Genomic DNA, 19,538 nt, shown 5'->3' on the forward strand with positions numbered 1-19,538 from the left:
ACCTCGTCCAGTTTCTGTAGAGAAGGTTCAGTTTAACCGTCTGAACTAAGAAGTTCACATTCCATTCTGCAGGAGACGGATAGAAACGACCTCGGACTCGTCATTTATGCTATTAATAAGTGAGGTGTGTTTTCAGTTCTCATTTCAGAGTTCATCTCGTCTTTTAATCTCCTTCTCCAGACCGAAGAACAAACGAGCAGCAGTTGAACCTGGGAGGTCGGGTTCCAGCAGCGAGTGAGGATCCTCACAGGGTCGTTCAGGAGCTGCTCTGGAGCTTTCACTTCGGGTCATGATCTTCATCCTCTGAAACGTTTCTAGTGAAAAACTACTCGTCTTCTTTTCTGCCTCTGAATTCTTCACCTAACAAACAGAACCTTCAGAGAACAGACTCTGACCGTAGAGAAGCAGATTTCTAGTTGATTTTCAACAGTGGAGCTTTTTATCAAATCTGATTTATTCCAAAATAAATTCCCTGCAGATAAACACAACACGACCAGGTTGGTGTAAATGTTTAATTCTATACATTCATTGAAAGGAAATACAATACGTCACAGTCGAGTGGAGACCAGTGTAGCCCTGATGATGAGTCAACACAACAAAACCATCACACACTTTGAGTCACTCTTATCTTTAGGAATAATCAACTTCATGTCCGGACTTTTTTAATCTATTCATATATTTTCAGAACTCTCATTTCTGTCTGTCTCAGGACATGAAGATGATTTCACTTCAACGTCTCGGGATAAGAGCGACTGGACGAGCGTGACACGGTGTTTGCAGTGTAATAATACAATAATATACAATCTTGATTAAAAACCAACATTCAGTGCAGGAGGCTGAAGATGATCGTTTCTTCACAGCGCAAAGAAAGAACATTTCATCCTGGCAGAAGACCAACAGCTGGTTTACAGTGTGAGACATGTGCAGTGCTCTTATTTTGAAATGCGTGTGCTATGATGGTCTGGCTTGATGTGATGTTTCACATTAAAGGAACAAATGGAGATTAATCTTCTACCAAAGTGAAGCGGATGTGTCCTCCATCGGGTCGGTGTCCCACCAGACGTTCAGGTCCTCTTATCGAACACTCCAGCAGGTGGAGGAATAAATTAGAATGAAACTGATTTACATTTTGATCGCAGCTCAGAAAACACGGGATTTTTAACAACAACGTTTTTTAAACCTGGATTTAAATCACATCTCGTCGAACAAGTTTATTTTAAAAACAGAATCAGTTGTTTTTCTTTCCACTTGGTGGCAGCAGAGCTGAAGTTTGGTGTTTCCTCTCTTTAGCTCCATGTTTGGTCTCCACCGCTCGTGGCCGAACCAAAGAACCAAACCAGGAGCTGGACAGAGTCTCTCACGTTAGCTATTCAGCTCCGTTGCTAATCCTCACGTTACACAAACTATTGTTTATTTCAGCTGTAACGTCAGATGATCATTTATGTGACATCATCGTACCTCCCCCAAAGCATTGTGGGACAAAACGTAGAGCAATTTAAACTCCGATCTCATAAACTATGATGAAACTAACTCAGTTTGAATTCATCCGGGTCGATGCAGCTCGAATGTTTCTTTATCTGATCGTTGTTCCTCATAACTTGAATCTCAGGTTTAAATAAAGTTTCCATGTTTGAAACCAGGTTTGTTCACAGGAAGTTAAGTTGTTGACGTCAGAACAGATGCTGATGACATCACATGGCTCAGAGACAGACTGTGTGTGTGTGTGTGTGTGTGTGTGTGTGTGTGTGTGTGTGTGTGTGTGTGTGTGTGTGAGTGTGTGTTCAGTCCAGGGCCAGAAGAGGGGTGTTGGTCTCTCTGTCGTTCTGTCGGAGGGTTCCTGGTTCGACCGCCGACTGAGACCTGCAGCAGAGAGCATGTTACAGAGCAGAGCCAGCAGAGGGCAGCAGAAAGGCTTGAACACTTTAAAGTGATTGACAGATGAATAACAATATAAAAACACATTTTTACTGTTAATCACACATATATGCACTGCAGCGCCCCCTGAGGACAAAGAGGAGACTTCCTCCCTCCCTCAAATCTCCTCCCTCCTCCCTCCCTCCCTCTCTCCTCCCTCGATCCTGTAAGAGAGTAACTGTTCCCACCTCTTCATCATCTCCTTGTCTCCTCCTCCTCCTCCTCCTCCACAGTTCTCCCTGACGTGCAGAGCATCGTACGTCAGCGTGTACTCCGTCTCGTCGCTGTAGTCCGGCCCCAGCAGCGTTCGGGCCCAGATGCCCATGTCGTACGGCGGCATCGACCCACCGAACTCTGACGGCAAACACTCGGGCTGGATGAGCTGGTGCAGAGAGTTCAGGTTGTTACCGTGGAGGAAGATCTGAGGAAGAGGAGGAGACAGAGAAGAGATTAGAAGAAGAGGAAGAGGAATAGACAACCAGGAAGTTGTTAACAATCTAAATGGAAGAAAGAAAAACAGGAAGAAAAGGAAATGAGAGTTTTCACCCGCTTCCTGGTCTTGTCTTTGAGGAAGGGTTTGATGATGGTGTACATGGCGTGGATGTACCACGGCTGATTCACGAAGTGGATTCCTCCAAAACGAGCAGGAAAACTGTCCTGAGGGTGAAGAGGTCAGAGGTCAGAGGTCATTTTGGTTTCTACGATGGTGATAAAGGATGTTCACTCCTCTCATGGCTCCGTGTTTTACCTGCAGGCCTTCGATGGCGAGCTTGAGGATGTTGGGCGTGAGCTTGGACGCCTGCTTGAAGGAGAAGTTGCTCCAGTCGATGATGAGCACGAAGCCGTTGATCTGCAGCTCCGGGTTTTCAATCAGAACCTCGAGCGAGAGAAGAATCGCCCGCAGGATGTCGATGAACGAGTTCCTGACGGGCGATCAATAAGAGAGAGAGACGCTCCGTCACACCTTAAATACAACTCTGTGTTCTCATCAATAGAGAGGTGTGTGTCTGTGTGTGTCTGTGTGTGTGTGTGAGTGTGTGTGAGTGTGTGTGTGTGTGTCTATGTGTGTGATACCTGCTCTGGTCCCAGTTGGAGGCGAACAGGATCAGGATTTTCCGACCATGTTGGTCTGGAGTCTCCAAGACGCCGGGGAAACCGTCCATCAACGCTCGCTTAATACCAGAGTCATCCACCTGACACACACACACACACACACACACACACACACACACACACACAGACATGAAGTTCAAACATGGAGTCACATGTTCAGGGCGGAGACGGACACCTGACCTTCACGTCACCTTGAAGCTCTGGAACATGTCCAGGTTCTGCTGTCTGAACTGGAAGTACTGAGCCAGCAGCCGGAAGGTCTCGGCCTGGTGGAACTTGCGAGCCCTCAGGAAGCGGAGGATGAAGTCGTCGTCCGTCCTCAGGAACCCGATGTCCGGCCGCGTCACGATCATGTCCCGCACCTGGACGCAGAGAGAGGAAGACAGAGGACAGGAGGAGGAGTTTATCAGCCTCGTGTTTTCACCTCCGCTGACGGGGGTTCGTCTTCATCACTGTTTCTTCCTCTGTTCGCACAATTAGGTAAAAACATTGAATGGATTTTTATGGATCCTGTGGAGGGACTGGACCTCAGGGATTGAGAAGTCCGAGCAGGTGAACGAGTGGATCAGGATTATTATTTGACTTTATGAGCCTCAGCAGAGGTTTGTTCTCTGAGCTTCTTTAAATCTGATTCTGTCTCATCTGATTGGTAGTTTACAAACACTGGTGTCGTTGCAGCTTCAGGCAGAGAACTGACCTGAGACGTCACAGGAATCTGGTGGCAAAGGGTCAAAGGTCGAGGTCAGTGTGACCTCACACAACATGTTTGTGGCCACGACTCAAGAATTAATTTGATAATAATCACATGTTTTCTCATGTGTCCTTGTATCGTCACCACAGTGATGATTCCTGAACTCATAGGTTTCTCTCGTCTACCTGCTGGATGTCCTGGTGCAGCGTGTCGGGGTTTTCATTCAGCTCCAGACGAGCTTTCTCCGTCGTCTCCGAGCTCAGGCCGGCGTGGAGGTGTGTCATCCTGACCTCTGACCTCCTGAGGTTTCAGATCAGCTCAATCAGCTCGTCCACTTTCTTTCGTCCAGATTAAAACGCCACGTTGAGGATCAAACTTTAGTCGAGTTCATCTTGAGTTTAAAAACGAGTCTATTGAAGTGGAACAATCGTATTCGCTGTCTGAGTCTGTGACGAGGTTCTCTTCACATTCACAAAACAGTTGGATCTGGAGCAGATGCTGTGTCAGTCAGAGACAATCATGGTCGGTTCACAGCTGGAGTATTGTGCAGGAGTCAACAATCATCACGTCTTCTTCTTCTTCTACATGGTCAGAAAAGTCTCTGATGCTCGGTGGAAGCGTTCGGACTCAGAGTTTCTCAGAGTCAGAGAATCAGGGACGAGTGAGACTCAGCCCGTCTCATCCTGTCTGTCCCCGGCCTGTCCAGCGCTCACAGCGTCCTGCTCCTCCTCAGCTCGCTCATGGTCATTCTCTCGACAGATTCCAGATCCGGCTTCATCAGTCGGCGTCGTCGACTTCCTGCTTCGTCATGACGGGGCTCGATTACGATGAGTCAGAGGTCAGAGGTCAGAGGTCAGATTAGGCCGCTCAGTCTGATGTGGGATTCCTCAAACCAAGAAAGAAGAAACACAAACTGTTAGAAACAGAATAATCACAAATACACACAAACAAACCAAAATAGCTGGTAAGACTAAAATAATAACCCAGAAGACCCTAAACTGTCCAAGCAGTAAACACAACAACCAAAAATACACACAAGATAAACGACAAAGAGAGTTAATACAATAAACACTAAGAGATACGCACAAAACAAATAAAAATGACACAATATGCAGTCACTTTCCCTTCAGGACAAATAGAAAGGTTTGTGAATTTTGTATTTATACCTTTTTTGAATTTACAGTCTGATTTCTACTCACGCTAACATGGAGCAGGTTAGCTTGTAGCTGACTAAAGAGGCTAACATGCTAACATGCTAGCATACTGTAAACACACATGATGTGAAACAGCAGCTTCTTTAAAGCACTTTGAATCTCACGCGTGATCCTGACTGAGTCTTTGTGGTTCTCATGTCTGTTTGAGGGGGGCGGGGTCAAACCGTCAGATAACCCCGCCCACCAATATGTCCTCTTCACATCAATACAGTGATGAATAAATATTAGTATTACTTATTGATTCATAAATATTGGTATCAATCATTGAGTATCAGATATTAATAAAGATTAGTATTTGTTGTTAGATAATGTAATGACCCCTCTGACAGGGACCAGATGTCCTCCAGCCTCCTCCTCCGGAGCACAGCGCCTCCTGCTGGCCTGCTGGCGGGGCTATTATGGGATGTATGGATGGTGGATACTCACAGTGCAGCGAGCTGCTATGTGTGTTGATTGAATCCCGGCCGTGCTGCCTGGCCCGCCGGCCCTCCGGTGCTGATGCTGAGGACGGAGGAGTCCATCGGTGACAAAGAGATTCAGGTGCAACGAGACAGGAGGAGCGGAAGAGAAGGAAGATCATCAAAATAAAAGTCTGTGCAGGCGACGCAGGCCTGATGCTGTGATGAAGAGGATGAAGAGGAGGAAGAATCAGACGTTTTCACTTTGAGCTCAGAGGAGACGTCAGGATGCTCCGACACCGTCAAGGTTTCAAAATAAAAACCACTTCCTGTCTGCACTTCCCAAATAAAATCAAGCCGGCTGTGTCTGTGGGATTCACAGCGTCAGTAGCTCCGGAACAGACACAGAACATCAGGACAGAGATTTAAGATTTAATCATAGGTAATTATGAGATTATTTATATCTGATCCAGTTTGTTTTCTTCATTTTCCTCCAAAACAAAATCTCTCGTTTTACTTTGAAGCCAGATTCCCCGGGTTTCCGGTGTAAAGCCCTTGTGCACGACTTCACGCACCTGGAAACAGCAGCTGTCGGCCGCGCGCGTTCATGAGCCAAGCTGGACACAGTGTAGGTCGTACACGCGACAGCTGATGCGCGCACCCGGGCGCATGCATAAAGGTTCATGCTGTTAAAAACAATATTTAAATATTTATTGAAATTATCACATCACACGTGTTCAATATGTTTGTTATAATATAATATTATATTATTATTAATTAATTAAATAATATATTATTATAATTCTACTTTTTAAAATCAAACATTTATTCAGTGAACTAAACGAATTTACATTTTAAATACTTCTTCAATGTTGTATATCTATTGATATAGATATCTATTGATATAGATATACAACATGGGCTTATAGGATAACTCTTTTTGTTTGATATAATCCGTGTCTGTCACAATCATAATTCTGCTGCTACTGCTCAGATTTAGTTGAATCATTGGTTGTAGCTTTTATTTAGAATAATTATCGTTTCATCCTAATTATTGATCGATAAACGGATCGTGTTTAAATATATATATAAGGTTATATATGTATATATCTATATATAAATAACCTTTTGTTTTGAAGGCGGACAGTGGCATGTTTCCTGCTGTGTGATTGGGAAGCTTCCTGTGACGTCACTAAATGACGCGTCTCACTCCTTGGTCTGGAAGTTGTCGCCTCTTGGCCCCGCCCCTCCGCTCCGTGCTAACGTTAGCTCCGCTCCTCGCCATCATTCCGGTCCCGGACAAAGCGTCGATTAGTCGGAACCGTCGTCATGAGTCGAACAGGAGTTGAGTCAGAAACCCGGAAGGTGAGAAACTCTTTGTTTTGACTGTCACCGTCTGATTCCTCCTGTTAGCTGCTACTGCTAACTGGGAATGCTAATGCTAACTGTGATCCAACATGGCCGCGACTCACTGAAGCTGTTTGTGTTCTATAAAGAGATATTAGGTATTAAGATTACCAGTCGAATCAACTGTTACTGTTGTGTGTCATCGTTGTGTGTCATCGTTGTGTGTCATTGTTGTGTGTCATTGTTGTGTGTCATCGTTGTGTGTCATTAACTGACAAACACTTAACATCTTTGTTTTCCTTCCACGTGTCTCAGTGTAAACTGTTTTTTATCATATATTTGATCCTCATATTGAATCTCATTGTGAAAGTTCTTATACAAATATGAATAATTATGAATTAAAAACCTGCTACGTGTGTGGGTGTGGCCTAAATCCACGTCAGGTCAGTGGAGGAGGTCTTAACTTGGACATGTCTGAACAAGTCTCTCCTCTTTATTCTGGTCTCTTCTATAGAGTCTGTTTATTCTTACTGTCTGTAGAGTGATGCTGCTGTAAACTCCAGGACCACGGCTCTGCTCAGCTCTCCAGATCTGATCTAGATCTGTGACGTGTAATAAACAGGAGAGAGAACAGAGATGTTTGAGGAACTGAACACGTGATGATAGAATAATAAAGATGTCGTCAGAAAAAGGCTGAAATGGATGAGAGCTGCTGTGACATGCTGCCACTATGAGGCGCCATCTTCTTTTCTTTATTCCCACTTCCAATAATCTCAATATATGCTCTGTGTATGTTTGTCTGTGTGTGTCTGTGTGTGTGTGGCAGAGCCCGTGGGGGTCGGTGGCCCCGGCAGCTCCGGCCTGTTCCCTGTCTGACGTGATGAGCGAGCAGCTGGCCAAGCAGCTGCATGAGGAGAACTCCTCCTTCCCTGATCTCACCGAGTGAGTCCCACATCTGAGAGTTTGATAAAAACTCTCTTCAGTCCTTCTGTTGTTGCATCGATCAGAGGAGGATTGAACCTGATAACACATAACTTTCTATACGTACATGTTTTTCATTTATTTGTTAGTGAATCTTGCTGAACAGGTTTTACTGTCTCTCTCAGGCCAGGAGCAGATCTGCTGCTGGAGGAAGCTTCTGAAACGACCAGTGACCTGATGCTCGCCAAGATGTTGCAGATGCAGTTCGACCGTGAGTGTGATGATCAGCTGCGCCGCGAGGAGAAGAAGTTCAATGGAGACAGCAAAGGTAGAAACACAATAATCTGAGATAAAAATACAGTTAGAAAGAAGTTCTGAGGTTTTATTACAAAGTCAGAACAGATTCAAATGTTCTTTACGTTAAGAGTCTGTGTTAAATGTCTCATGTCCAGTGTCCATCTCCTTTGAGAACTACCGCATGGTTCATCAACACGAAGACAGCGGCAGCTCAGAGGACGAGGTGGACTGGCAGGACACGAGAGACGACCCCTACAGAGCAGGTAACGTAACTGCAGCAGGCTGACGTAATGTCCTGCAGGTTCTGTTTGTGAGAACAAACGTCTGAGACAGTTGGACAATGTGTGGAAGCTTCCCAGTGAGCGAGTGGACGTGTTGATGAGGTTTCTAACACGTGACGTGAAACTGAAGAACACAAACATCTCAGGATGAAGAAGAGGAGCCGGACACGTAGAAGATGAAGACGTCCACTTGGAAACACGAGGAGATTCCAGATCTTATGGTGATGAGGGCCGACTCCGGTGGGAATGAGCTGTAAACAACAACACTGATCTTTCACAGCAGAGTTCATACGTCATGTCCCGCCTCCTGCTGCTCTACAGGCTCCGCCCCTCGCTGAGATGTGACCCGACAACCTGCTGCACCTCCACAGACACTAACTACACAACATGTCCAGCAAACATTTCACACAGAACCTGTGTGAAAACATCTAAAGTGGGAGAACAGGGTCTCATTTTGAAAACTGTAGCAGTGAGTTCAGATGCTGGAGTTGTTGGTGACAGGTTGTGTGTGTGTGTGTGTCTGTTTGTGCGTGTGTGTGATTCAGATAAGCCTCAGACGACGCCCCGTAAAGGCTTCACTGGAAAAGGAAAGAACATCACGACCAAACACGACGAGGTGATCTGTGGTCGTAAGAACACGGCTCGCATGGACAACGTAAGACAACTCTTCACATTCCTGTTCATCAACACAAACACGTTCACAGGTTCTGAAACTAGTTTTATATTTATCCATCTGTTTTTTTATTTAGTGGCTGAAAGTGTTTTCAGGAGAAATGTACATATGAATTAAAAACCTATTACTTAATACTCAGAAAAGCTTCATCGAGGAGGAAGTGTTGGCGTTTAGTTATCGTTTCAACAGGTTCTCATAGTTCAGACTCTTCAGGGTCTGTCACTCGAGCACAAAGTGAAAAACAGACCCCCCCCCCTCTCCAGTTTGCCCCTGAGGTCCTGGTGGGCGACGGCCTGGGGATGGACCTGAAGCTGCCCAATCAGGTGTTCAACGCTCTGAAGCAGCACTGCCACAGCGAGCAGAGACGCAGCGCCCGGCTGCACGAGAAGAAGGAGCACTCCACCTCCGTAAGCACCGACTCACAATAACACACATTCCAACAAGCACTTCTTCCTCAACGCAAAGTCCTCTCCACAGGAACAAGCCGTGGACCCGCGCACTCGGCTGCTCATGTACAAGATGGTGAACACTGGCGTCCTGGAAAACATCAACGGCTGCATCAGCACGGGTAAAGAGTCGGTCGTCTTCCACGCTGACGGAGGGAGGTGAGTGGGCTCGGGGGGGGGGGGCATCAGAAACACTGTAGATACAGATGGACGAGTGACGGCTCTGTGTGTTGGTGTTTCAGCCTGGAGGAGCAGCCGGTGCCGGACGAGGTGGTGCTGAAGGTGTTTAAAACCACGCTCAATGAATTCAGGAACCGGGACCGCTACATCAAAGACGACTACCGCTTCATCGATCGCTTCAGCAAACTGAACCCCCGCAAGATCATCAGGATGTGGGCCGAGAAGGAGATGCACAACCTGGTCAGGTAACTGGAAAGAGACGCTCAGGACTGTTCAGACATAGTTCTCTGCAAGGCGAGGTCACGGTCATCGGGAGAACCCGGCGAGGTTCCGGTTCACCTGGTAATTAGGCCAAAAGAGCTGTGACGTGATTGGTCGCCTTCTTCCAGCACCTGTCGGGGATGTCGGGGGTTAACGGGACAGTTTCCACTGAGACGACGTGTTGGTGTTTGTTCTCAGGATGAAGAAGGCGGAGATTCCCTGTCCGGAGGTGGTGCTGCTGAAGAAACACATCCTGGTGATGTCGTTCATCGGTAAAGACCACATCCCTGCTCCCAAACTCAAAGACGCCATCTTGGGTTCAGAGGACATGAAGAACGCTTACTACCAGGTGCTCCACGTACGTACCCTGACAGGAAGCCGGAGGAGGACGGGTTGTGTGTGAGAAAGCAGCAGTTATTAATAACTGATCAGCTGCTCAGGAGAAATCTTTAATAATAATGATGATTAAACATGAAACTGTTTGTGTCTTCTCTCTGCAGATGATGCAGCAGCTGTTCCAGGAGTGTAACCTGGTTCACGCTGATCTCAGTGAATACAACATGTTGTGGCACGAGGGGAAGGTACTGCTCGTCTCTTGTTCCACACATCCCTCCTCTCCTCCTTTCTTCATCTTTCTTTCTTCTACCTGCTCTCACGTGATTTCCTTCCTCTCCCTCCTGCTCCTCTGCTTCTTGCAGGTGTGGCTGATCGACGTCAGTCAGTCCGTGGAGCCGACTCATCCTCACGGCCTCGAGTTCCTCTTCAGAGACTGCAGGAACGTCTCCACGGTAAGTCAGAAAATATTGAATCTGATCCGATCTGAATTAGTTTGTTGTTAATTATTTGTCTTTCATAAAATAAGTAAATGAATTAAGAGAGAATCATGTGTCAGGATTTAACTGGTTCTTATTGAATCACTTAAAGTCTCCTCAGGTCTGTCAGCCAATCAGGTTTAACAAACCAGTTGAATCAGGAAAGTGTGACCACAAAGAGACAAGTCATGGTTACGTGTTGTTTGTCTAGAACTTATCACAGAGTCAAACTTTGTGTGTTTGTGTTATTGTGCGTTCCAGTTCTTCCAGAAGAGAGGAGTGAGTGAGGCGGTGAGTGTGTACGAGCTTTTCAACATCGTCAGCGGACTGAACATCACGGTCGCTGCTGAAGACGACGCTGAGTTCATGGCAGAGGTAACACACGCACACACACACACACACACACACACACACACACACTTCCCTCACCTCGCACTCTGTTTGAACAGTGTTTAAGTTTCCCATCCTGCTCCTCCCTGGCAGATCGAGGCGCTGGAGAAGAGGAACGAGGATCACGTGCAGAGACGAGGGAAGAAGAGTTTCCCCCCCGAGGCCTGTGAGGACGACAGCCCGCCCTCCAGCCCGGGGGGGGCAGCGGACTAACGCTCGCCCGGCTCTCTCTCTCTCTTCAGGATCTTGCCGTGTTGAAAACGCTGTAAAGAGAATAATGGAGGAGGTCGCTTGTGCCACACCCCCTCCACCCCCTCCACCAACCAACTGCTTCCTGTAAACATGCGGGTGGAGCGCCTCCTCCTGGCTGCAGGAGGAATGACTTGACCCAGTGGGTGGGGAAGTCGGAGCCTCCTGCAGCTGCTGGAGCTGAGAACACATCTGGAATCTGGAGCTGAGAACACATCTGGAACCTTCAAACTGACTTGAGTCAGAATCGTTTATTATTAACAGCTTTGTTAAAAACCTGAGAGTGATTTTAACTCCTCGTGGAGAAGTTCTCAGGAGGAAGCTGAACTTTACTGAAATGATGATTATTATTTTTGGTGTGATGATGAAACAGCGACATGTTGGGTTTGAATATTTGACGTCAGTGAGTTCAAAGAACGAGCAGCAAACATATGAGATCCAACAGGAGTGAAACAGTTTGATCAAATCAAATTCATATTCAGTTTTTATTTCTCAAGAATCTAGATATTCCGCGTCTTCATTAAAACCTGAAGAAATCAGAACTCAGCTGAAGGTGGCTCTGTAGATTCCGTGGACGTCAGCAACATGTCCAGTTTGTGGGAGAATATTTAAGATGATTGAAACATTTTGGTGACGCATGAAATTAAAAAGTGTGAAACAGCTTTTTGTCACGATCGATGTGTGAACCAGCCTCTGAGCTTCACGTCATTTTAATTTGATCACAGACGAACGTGTTTGACTTTAATGGATGAAGGTTTGATTTCTGAGTCTGATGATGTCACAAACTGTTGATTTGACATTAAAAAGTGAAGAAGAAATCAGTTTGTGTTTTTAATGATTTGAAACAACACTTTGGAAACGATCAGGTTACATTTCATAGAGCTGCGGCTTTTATCCAGAGCGACTCACAGTAAGTGTCTCAACCACGAGGAAGAGACCAGAGCAACAAGAATCAAGAACATCCTCCAGCTGCAAGAAAGACAAACTACAAAGAGAGACAGGAAGTGACATCATCTCCTTCACCGGGTTAGGATCTGAAGAGTTGTATCTTCCATAGATTCTATGGATTCTATGGCTCCACATGGACTCTGGACAGGAAGATCTGTGGACTTCCTGTCCTGATGTCCATGTGGAGCTGGCTCCACCAATCAGCAGCCATGAAAACGAACAGGCGTGATGTTGTTGAGTGACAGCTGTGCCGCCCAGTGAGGCAGCAGCTGATTGGCTGATGCAGAGAAGAGTGGGCGGGCTGTAAGGTTTGACCAAGAGCAACTCATGGTTGTCACGTGGTGGTTTGTCACTGACAGTTCAATCACGTGGGGTTCAGTCTGTCACATGATTCGATTCAGGGGACTTCCTGCCAGACGGTTTCAAAATAAAGGACAATGAAACATCACGCATACTGGCACAAGTGGATATTTGTATAATGCGTTTCTACTCTGTGTTAAAGTCTGACTTTATAAGATTAAATTTAAGATTCTGATTATTCATATTCATATTTATTTGTCTCAATGTATCAATTCGTACAAAATATTAATAAACAATCTTTCCTGGATTTCTTGTGAAGGTTGAAACCGGAAGCGTGTGGTGACATCCGGTCGTGCTGCTCCTGCTAACAGAAGCTAACCGGAGCAAAGTGCTGCTTCCCGGGCTGCAGGTGTGAACAGGCGGCGGCAGGTGTGAGACAGGATGGGGGAGCACTACCTCGAGCTGTGCGAACATCCGGTGCAGTTTGAAAACGCGTCCAGCGTCAACAACGTCTTCTTCGACGAGGCTAACAAACAGGTCCGCTAGCTAGCACTGCTAACGAGGCTAGCTAACGAAGCTAGCTATCTTACCGAGTTTAAATCCAATTTAGACTTTAACTGTTTCATTAAATCAGTTTGATTGTGTTCATGTGTTCGTGGGATTTGATCCTGATCAAACAATCGATCCGTTAACGAGTTCTGACCTTTATACAGAAAGTAAACAACTTTTTTAATGGTTTTTACTTCAATATTCTTCTTAGCTGAGGATTTGACATATGCTTCTATTAAACACATTGAGTCCGAACTTTTCATTTTATTGTTTGAGTTTCATCTTTTTATCTGGTTTCTTTTTATTCATGTTTAATGAACAGATGGAGAAAACTGTACAAACTGTAAATGAAAGATGAGATTTATATATATATATATATAAATATAATATGTGTGTGAACACAATAGATTGATCCAGAAATAGTCAACAGATTCAATAATTAAAATAGTCATAACAAAGAGATGTTTTTTCACTAAAGTACTAAAGTGTTTCTGGCTTGTGGATGTGTGTAACGATGACGTGTGTAACGTGGACACTCTTCGCCCTGTGCTGTGGCTGCAGGTGTTCGCGGTGCGTTCAGGTGGAGCCACTGGTGTGGTCGTCAAAGGTCCAGATGACAAGAGCAGCGTCGCCTTCAGGTGCGCACACGTCTGCTGTAACACCACTCCTTATTTATCAATCAATCAATCAAACTTTATTTGTATAGCCCATATTCACAGATCACAGTTTGTCTCATAGAGCTTTAACATGGTGAGACGTCCTCTGTCCTTCAGCCTCAACAACAGTCAGGACAAACTACTAAAAACCTGTTAACAGGTACAAATACATAGAAACCTCAGAGACACATGTGAGGACCCGTCTCCCAGGACGGACACAAGTCAACAGATGTCAAGTGAAGGAAACATCATCAGGATAGAAGTTGTCAGCAGCATTGATGAGGGTAGACATCTTGAAGGATAACTTCTACACTATAAGTCAATCAGTCCTGATGCATCATAGTCTCTGGTCAGCAACCAGCAAGACCATGATCCACCATCCAGATCAGAGTTTAGATCCACTCAGTGAATCGTGTGTTTCTTCTCAGGATGGACGATAAAGGAGAAGTGAAGTGCATCAAGTTCTCTATTGGAAATAAAATCTTGGCCGTACAGAGAACTTCAAAATCGGTGGTGAGTTGACGACATCCGACGGTTATCGAGTCATAAAAATCACCGTGTGAACTTTTCCTTCATGAAAAGATCGTTTCGTTGGTTTATTAATTATGAATCTTTCCTCCTGAGCAGCACAGAGTTGTTTCACTTTTGTTTTTGTTTGTAGGATTTCATCAACTTCATACCGGACTACCCACACACTGAGTTCACCCAGGAGTGCAAGGTAGGTCCCGGGTCTGACCTCCACACAAGAGGAGGTGGTGAGGAGAGAGGGGGGGGGTTAGTTACAGCTGAGACGGAATCTGATTAAAGGTCCTGACTCAGCAGCTCTGTGACGTGTCCTTAATGAAACCTGTTTCCTGTTTCCTGTTTCCTGTAGACGAAGAACGCCAGCGTGTTGGGTTTCTGTTGGACCAACTGGAACGAGATCGTGTACATCACCGACCAAGGAATCGAGTTCTACCAGGTACTCTGACTCCAGCTCAGGACCCCCCCCCGGAGTCACTGTGTGTGTCTGACCCGTGTGACTGTGTGGGTCTGACCCGTGTGACTGTGTGTGTCTGACCCGTGTGACTGTGTGTGTCTGACCCGTGTGACTGTGTGTGTTCAGGTGTTTCCAGACAAGCGCAGTCTGAAGCTGCTGAAGAGTCAGAGCATCAATGTGAACTGGTACCAGTACTGTCCAGAGACGTCTGTCCTCCTGCTGTCCACCACCGTGCAGGGAAACGTTCTGCAGCCCTTCGCCTTCCGGGTGAGAACTGAACCCGACTCCATCTGGAAACTTCAGATCTGAACGATGCTCCGAGTTTAAAACTGAGTCCACCTCAGTGACTCACTCTCGTCCTGGTTTGTGTCGACAGAACGGGACCATGTCCAAAATGTCCAAGTTCGAGATCGAGCTGCCGGTCGTCCCCAAGCCCGCCAAGCTCAGCCTGTCGGAGAGGGACACGGCCATGGCAGCCATGTGAGCCAGCTGCCACGCTCTGACTTCCTGTGTGAGACCAGTTTGTCATTCCACTGACCCCCCCCCCCCCCCCTCTCTGTGTGCAGTTATGGTCAGCTGCATGTGATGTATCTGAAGCATCACTCGAGGACAGCCAACAGTCCGAGTGCAGAGGTCGTGCTGTATCACTTACCAAGGTTACACACACACACACACACACAAACACACACACACACACACAGGCCTTGATGATAAACTCAGATTATTAAAAATCGTGTGTGTGTTTGTGTGTTTGTGTGTTCAGGGAGGGGGCGTGTAAAAAGAGTCACGTGTTGAAGCTGAACACGACGGGGAAGTTTGCTCTGAACATCGTGGACAACCTGGTGGTCGTTCATCATCAGAGCTCTCAGGTCAGTTTGTCTCCATCAACCTCATCTTGTGGTTTAACTGTGGGAGTGGGTTCATTAGTGTGTGTGTGTGTGTGTGTGTCTCAGACGTCTCTGATCTTCGACATCAAGCTGAAGGAACCTGAATGTGCGGTCAACACCCACCAGCCCGTCCTGCCTGCTCGCTCCATCCACCCCTACAGGATCCCACTGGCAGGTAAACCCCTCTGGAGCTGGACGACTGATCCCAGGTCTGATCCCAGGTCTGAATCAGGTTGAGCTGAAAGCACCTCCTTCATTTGAAACTTCCTCCGGTCTCCAGGCCAGCGAGCTCCAGATCCATTCTGGTTTGAACATGATATTAAGATTTCTCATTAAACTCGGGGATGAACTGATTATAATTAGGGGGTCAAAGGTCACTGCTGTGGGTGGTGGAGGTGAACAGCAGCAGATGATTTTACAGTCAAAGATCTCCTGTAAACAGCAGCTGGTTCGGTGGACATCACATCAACATGGTTCAGCTCACAGGAGGGGTGTCTCTGTGCTGGCTTTTAAACTCGGCAGCGCCCCCCAGAGGAGCCTCTCGGTGTTGTCCGGCTGAAGGAAGGATGTATTTTATTTTCAGGATCAAAGATGTTCTGTCACTGACCTTCACTGTGATGATGATCCAGCCTGAAGGGGGCGCTACAGTTTGTCTGAGTCTCTTTTCCTTCTTCTCTGCAGGTCCGGCTGTCGTCCCCTCCCAGTCTCCAGTTCCCTGTCAGCTCTGTGTCCTTTCACGTCCCAGTTTACTTTCATGGTTTTAACCTCGTTGACTTTACTCGTTTAAAATCCTTTTACCCTGATCTTTATTTATTGTTATTGTTCTCAAATTGACCTTAACCAGCAATCCAGACTCCTCCTCCTGGAGCGTCTTCCAGCCGGACATCATCATCAGTGCCAGTGAAGGTGTGACACACACACACACACACACACACACACACACACACAGTTATCACATGACTCCTCATATTTACCTGTGTATGGTAAAAACGTGCTGATCGTTTACAGGACGTCTGCAGTCGAGCTCTTGAGATTTAAAGATTCTCTAAGAACTGTCTCTGTGTGTGTGTCTCTGTGTGTGTGTGTCTCTGTGTGTGTGTGTCTCTGTGTGTGTCTCTCAGGTTACTTGTGGTACCTGCAGGTGAAGCTGCCTCCGGCGGTCAACCTGCTGCAGGACAAAGGGAAGCTGATGGACTTCCTGTTGCGACGCAGAGACTGTAAGATGGTCATCCTGTCCGTCTGCTCGCAGAGTGAGTCCGTCTGTCGTTCATGTGTTTTCATTTCATGAGAGAGAAACAGGAAGTGCAGCAGCCACTTCACACAACGAGGCAGGTTACAAACAGCTTGATGATCAAAGTTACTACAAGGACCAACCTGTGTGTGTGTGTAGTTTGTTATAAAATGAGTTAAAGTGTAAACGTGTCTCTCTCAGTCCTGGACGCGGCGGAGAAGGGAAGTCTTCCTGTGGTGGCGACTGTGTTCGACAAACTCAACCAGGTGTACAAAGAATATCTGGAGGCGGAGCAGAGCTACACCGTGGTGAGCGAGCCGTCCAATAAGATCCACAGTACTACACCGCTGTGTGTCTGATGGGAGTTGATTGTGTCGTGTTGTGTTGTGTTGTGTTGTGTGAAGGCGATGGAGTCCGGCCCGAGTCGAGGCAGCGCCGCTCAGAAACGTCCCGTCAGGACTCAGGCTGTCATCGACCAATCAGACATGTACACACACGTCCTGTCAGCGTTCACCGAGGCGAAGGTACACACCTCATTATAATCCTATTTCAAATTAAATTCAAATGATACTTTTAAAGATTCTGTTTTTATTTATCAAGAATCAAAAATGTTTCATTGATTTTCTGCCTTTTTCTTCTGATTCAGATAATTGAATTCACAACAGTGGAAATTAAAATGTGTGTGTGTGTGTGTGTGTGTGTGTGTGTGTGTGTGTGTGTGTGTGTGTGTGTGTGTGTGTGTGTGTGTGTGTGTGTGTGTGTGTGTGTGTGTGTGTGTGTGTGTGTGTGTGTGTGTGTGTGTGTGTGTGTGTGTGTGTGTGTGTGTGTGTGTGTGTGTTCTTCAGGGTGTGTCTCATAAGTTCATCATCGCAGTGCTGATGGAATACATTCGCTCTCTGAACCAGTTCCAAATCACAGTTCAGGTAAAAGTGAAGCTGACGATCACGTTCACGATCACGTTCACGATCACGTCCGGCTTCAGTAACTTCCTATCGTCTCGTTGCGTTGCAGCACTACTTGTACGAGCTGGTGATTAAAACTCTGGTGCAGCACAACCTCTTCTACATGTTGCATCAGTTCCTCCAGTATCACGTCCTCAGTGACTCCAAACCACTGGTGAGTCCAAACCTCATCCACACACACTCCCTTAGACCCCATGGCACAGAGACAGTGGAGGTGCATGATGGGAAATGAAGGTTTTATTGTTTTTTTTGTATATCAGGCACCATAAATCCTTTCAGAGATGAAAACTAAAATCTCTCTCTCTCTCTCTCTCTCTCTCTCTCTCTCTCTCTCTCCCCCCCCCCCTCTCTTTCAGGCCTGTTTGCTTCTGTCTCTGGAGAGCACATATCCTCCTGCTCACCAGCTCTCACTCGACATGTTGAAGGTATCGAACACAGAACAATCAAACTCTCACGCTGTCAGTTATTATGTCAGTTTATCCTCCGTGTGTGTTTTCAGCGTCTGTCCACGGCCAACGATGAGATCGTGGAGGTCCTGTTGTCCAAGCAGCAGGTCCTGGGGGCGCTCCGGTTCATCCGCAGCGTCGGTACGATCATCTCTTCCTCTTCACACCACGACTCTGACATCATGGTGTCATGGCTCCTCTGAACCCTGACCTCTGAACCCTGACCTCTGAACCCTGACCTCTGAACTGTCTCTGCAGGGGGACACGACAACGTGTCGTCCAGGAAGTTCCTGGACGCGGCGCGACAAACCGGAGACCAGATGTTGTTCTACACCGTGTTCAGGTCGTTTCAGCAGAGAAACCAACGACTGAGAGGAAGTCCTGGATTCAACCCTGGTCAGAGAACACACACACACACACACACACACACACACACACACACACACACACACACACACACTTGCTATAAACATTTACTCATTAAATTCAGACAGGAGAGGTCTAGAAAAATGTAATGTACTTGATTTAGATAAGTAAGGTCAGGTGTTTAAAAATGTCTTAAAGTTATAAAAGTTTTCTCTCTCTCTCTCTCCCTCTCTCTCTCTTGCTCTCTCCCTCTCTCACCCCAGGAGAACACTGTGAGGAGCATGTGGTCCACTTCCAGCAGCTGTTCGGGGACCAGGCGCTGATGAAGGCCTCCACCATGTAAACCACAGGGACCAAGATCTGAAGGTCTGAACCACGAAGTGTCAACATGAGCCTGAGACGTGTCACATGATCAGGTGTTGATTCCCTGTAGCAGCTGTGATGTCATGTGTTGTCACATGACGTGGGCGGGACCTGTAAAGTATGATTTCTGTACATAGGAAATGAATGAGTCACACAAATCGTATTTATTTTGTGATAAAGAGGAAATGATGTCACTAACCGTCAAACTGTTTAATTAACAATCTGTATTAAAACCTTTCTATTGTTCGTGATGACAGATATTAACTGTGTATAAATGAAACTTGTGTGCAGCGAATAAAACATCAAAGGGTTTCTGTTGCTTTCAAGTTTCAAAATGAACTTTTACATGAGATCTGAAAGAGAAACAAACATAAAGAACTGAGACACGTGATGACATCACAGCGAGTCCCTTGGTTCTGTTGGTTTTACGTTTGACGGAATCCTCCAGTTCGGAAACTGAAGATTATAAAGTATTAAATCAATCTCGCTTATACACAATCAGTTTGTTTTCTAAAGTGTTTTTTTGTAAAGACAACCTCATTGGTCGATGTGACCATCAACTACATGAACCATGGTTTTCCTCTTCGTAAATATGAGGGACATATTTTTTCTGATATTACAAACCTCCATATTCCTCAGGAAAGGTCCAGGTCAGTTAGTTCAG

General features: G+C 46.3%; 3 protein-coding genes across 3 annotated transcripts; 2 read left to right on the forward strand and 1 right to left on the reverse strand.

The window, feature by feature from the left end:
* Nucleotides 1-533: 533 nt before the first annotated feature.
* Nucleotides 534-5,632, reverse strand: LOC133932484 (clavesin-1-like). The gene is made up of 8 exons (XM_062379195.1): nt 5,359-5,632; nt 3,904-4,604; nt 3,219-3,389; nt 2,989-3,107; nt 2,663-2,837; nt 2,461-2,571; nt 2,103-2,335; nt 534-1,860 (listed from the first exon to the last, which is right to left on the reverse strand). The coding sequence occupies exons 2-8, from the start codon at nt 4,000-4,002 to the stop codon at nt 1,782-1,784; spliced, it is 987 nt and encodes a 328-aa protein (XP_062235179.1). The 5' UTR covers nt 4,003-4,604; nt 5,359-5,632; the 3' UTR covers nt 534-1,781.
* Nucleotides 5,633-6,533: 901 nt separating this feature from the next.
* On the forward strand, nt 6,534-12,005 carry riok3 (RIO kinase 3 (yeast)). Its single transcript, XM_062379186.1, has 13 exons — nt 6,534-6,695; nt 7,504-7,619; nt 7,784-7,926; nt 8,051-8,158; nt 8,722-8,831; nt 9,113-9,256; nt 9,327-9,454; nt 9,538-9,720; nt 9,935-10,094; nt 10,237-10,317; nt 10,435-10,524; nt 10,810-10,923; nt 11,032-12,005. The coding sequence occupies exons 1-13, from the start codon at nt 6,660-6,662 to the stop codon at nt 11,149-11,151; spliced, it is 1,533 nt and encodes a 510-aa protein (XP_062235170.1). The 5' UTR covers nt 6,534-6,659; the 3' UTR covers nt 11,152-12,005.
* A 763-nt stretch (nt 12,006-12,768) lies between these two features.
* Nucleotides 12,769-19,186, forward strand: rmc1 (regulator of MON1-CCZ1). The gene is made up of 21 exons (XM_062379181.1): nt 12,769-12,972; nt 13,546-13,622; nt 14,069-14,153; nt 14,302-14,358; nt 14,515-14,601; nt 14,746-14,886; nt 14,996-15,099; nt 15,186-15,275; nt 15,383-15,488; nt 15,573-15,681; nt 16,188-16,232; nt 16,359-16,412; nt 16,628-16,756; nt 16,939-17,045; nt 17,142-17,261; nt 17,583-17,660; nt 17,749-17,853; nt 18,056-18,124; nt 18,199-18,286; nt 18,404-18,541; nt 18,775-19,186. The coding sequence occupies exons 1-21, from the start codon at nt 12,877-12,879 to the stop codon at nt 18,852-18,854; spliced, it is 1,965 nt and encodes a 654-aa protein (XP_062235165.1). The 5' UTR covers nt 12,769-12,876; the 3' UTR covers nt 18,855-19,186.
* The last annotated feature ends 352 nt before the right edge of the window (nt 19,187-19,538 follow it).

The sequence above is a fragment of the Platichthys flesus genome, chromosome 21 (genome assembly GCF_949316205.1).
Source record: "Platichthys flesus chromosome 21, fPlaFle2.1, whole genome shotgun sequence".
Classification (NCBI taxonomy): Eukaryota; Metazoa; Chordata; class Actinopteri; order Pleuronectiformes; family Pleuronectidae; genus Platichthys; species Platichthys flesus.

Bases quoted from the DNA above. Each gene is read 5' to 3' on its own strand.
- LOC133932484 (XM_062379195.1), bottom strand. From the start codon at position 4,002: ATGACACACCTCCACGCCGGCCTGAGCTCGGAGACGACGGAGAAAGCT. The intron at 2,838-2,988 runs GTATCACACACA...ATCGCCCGTCAG, and splicing joins TCCAACTGGGACCAGAGCAG to GAACTCGTTCATCGACATCC. The intron at 1,861-2,102 runs GTGGGAACAGTT...TCTCTGCTGCAG, and splicing joins GACAAGGAGATGATGAAGAG to GTCTCAGTCGGCGGTCGAAC.
- riok3 (XM_062379186.1), top strand. From the start codon at position 6,660: ATGAGTCGAACAGGAGTTGAGTCAGAAACCCGGAAG. The intron at 9,455-9,537 runs GTGAGTGGGCTC...TTGGTGTTTCAG, and splicing joins TTCCACGCTGACGGAGGGAG to CCTGGAGGAGCAGCCGGTGC. The intron at 10,525-10,809 runs GTAAGTCAGAAA...TGTGCGTTCCAG, and splicing joins ACTGCAGGAACGTCTCCACG to TTCTTCCAGAAGAGAGGAGT.
- rmc1 (XM_062379181.1), top strand. From the start codon at position 12,877: ATGGGGGAGCACTACCTCGAGCTGTGCGAACATCCGGTGCAGTTTGAA. The intron at 15,489-15,572 runs GTCAGTTTGTCT...TGTGTGTCTCAG, and splicing joins TTCATCATCAGAGCTCTCAG to ACGTCTCTGATCTTCGACAT. The intron at 17,262-17,582 runs GTACACACCTCA...TGTGTTCTTCAG, and splicing joins CAGCGTTCACCGAGGCGAAG to GGTGTGTCTCATAAGTTCAT.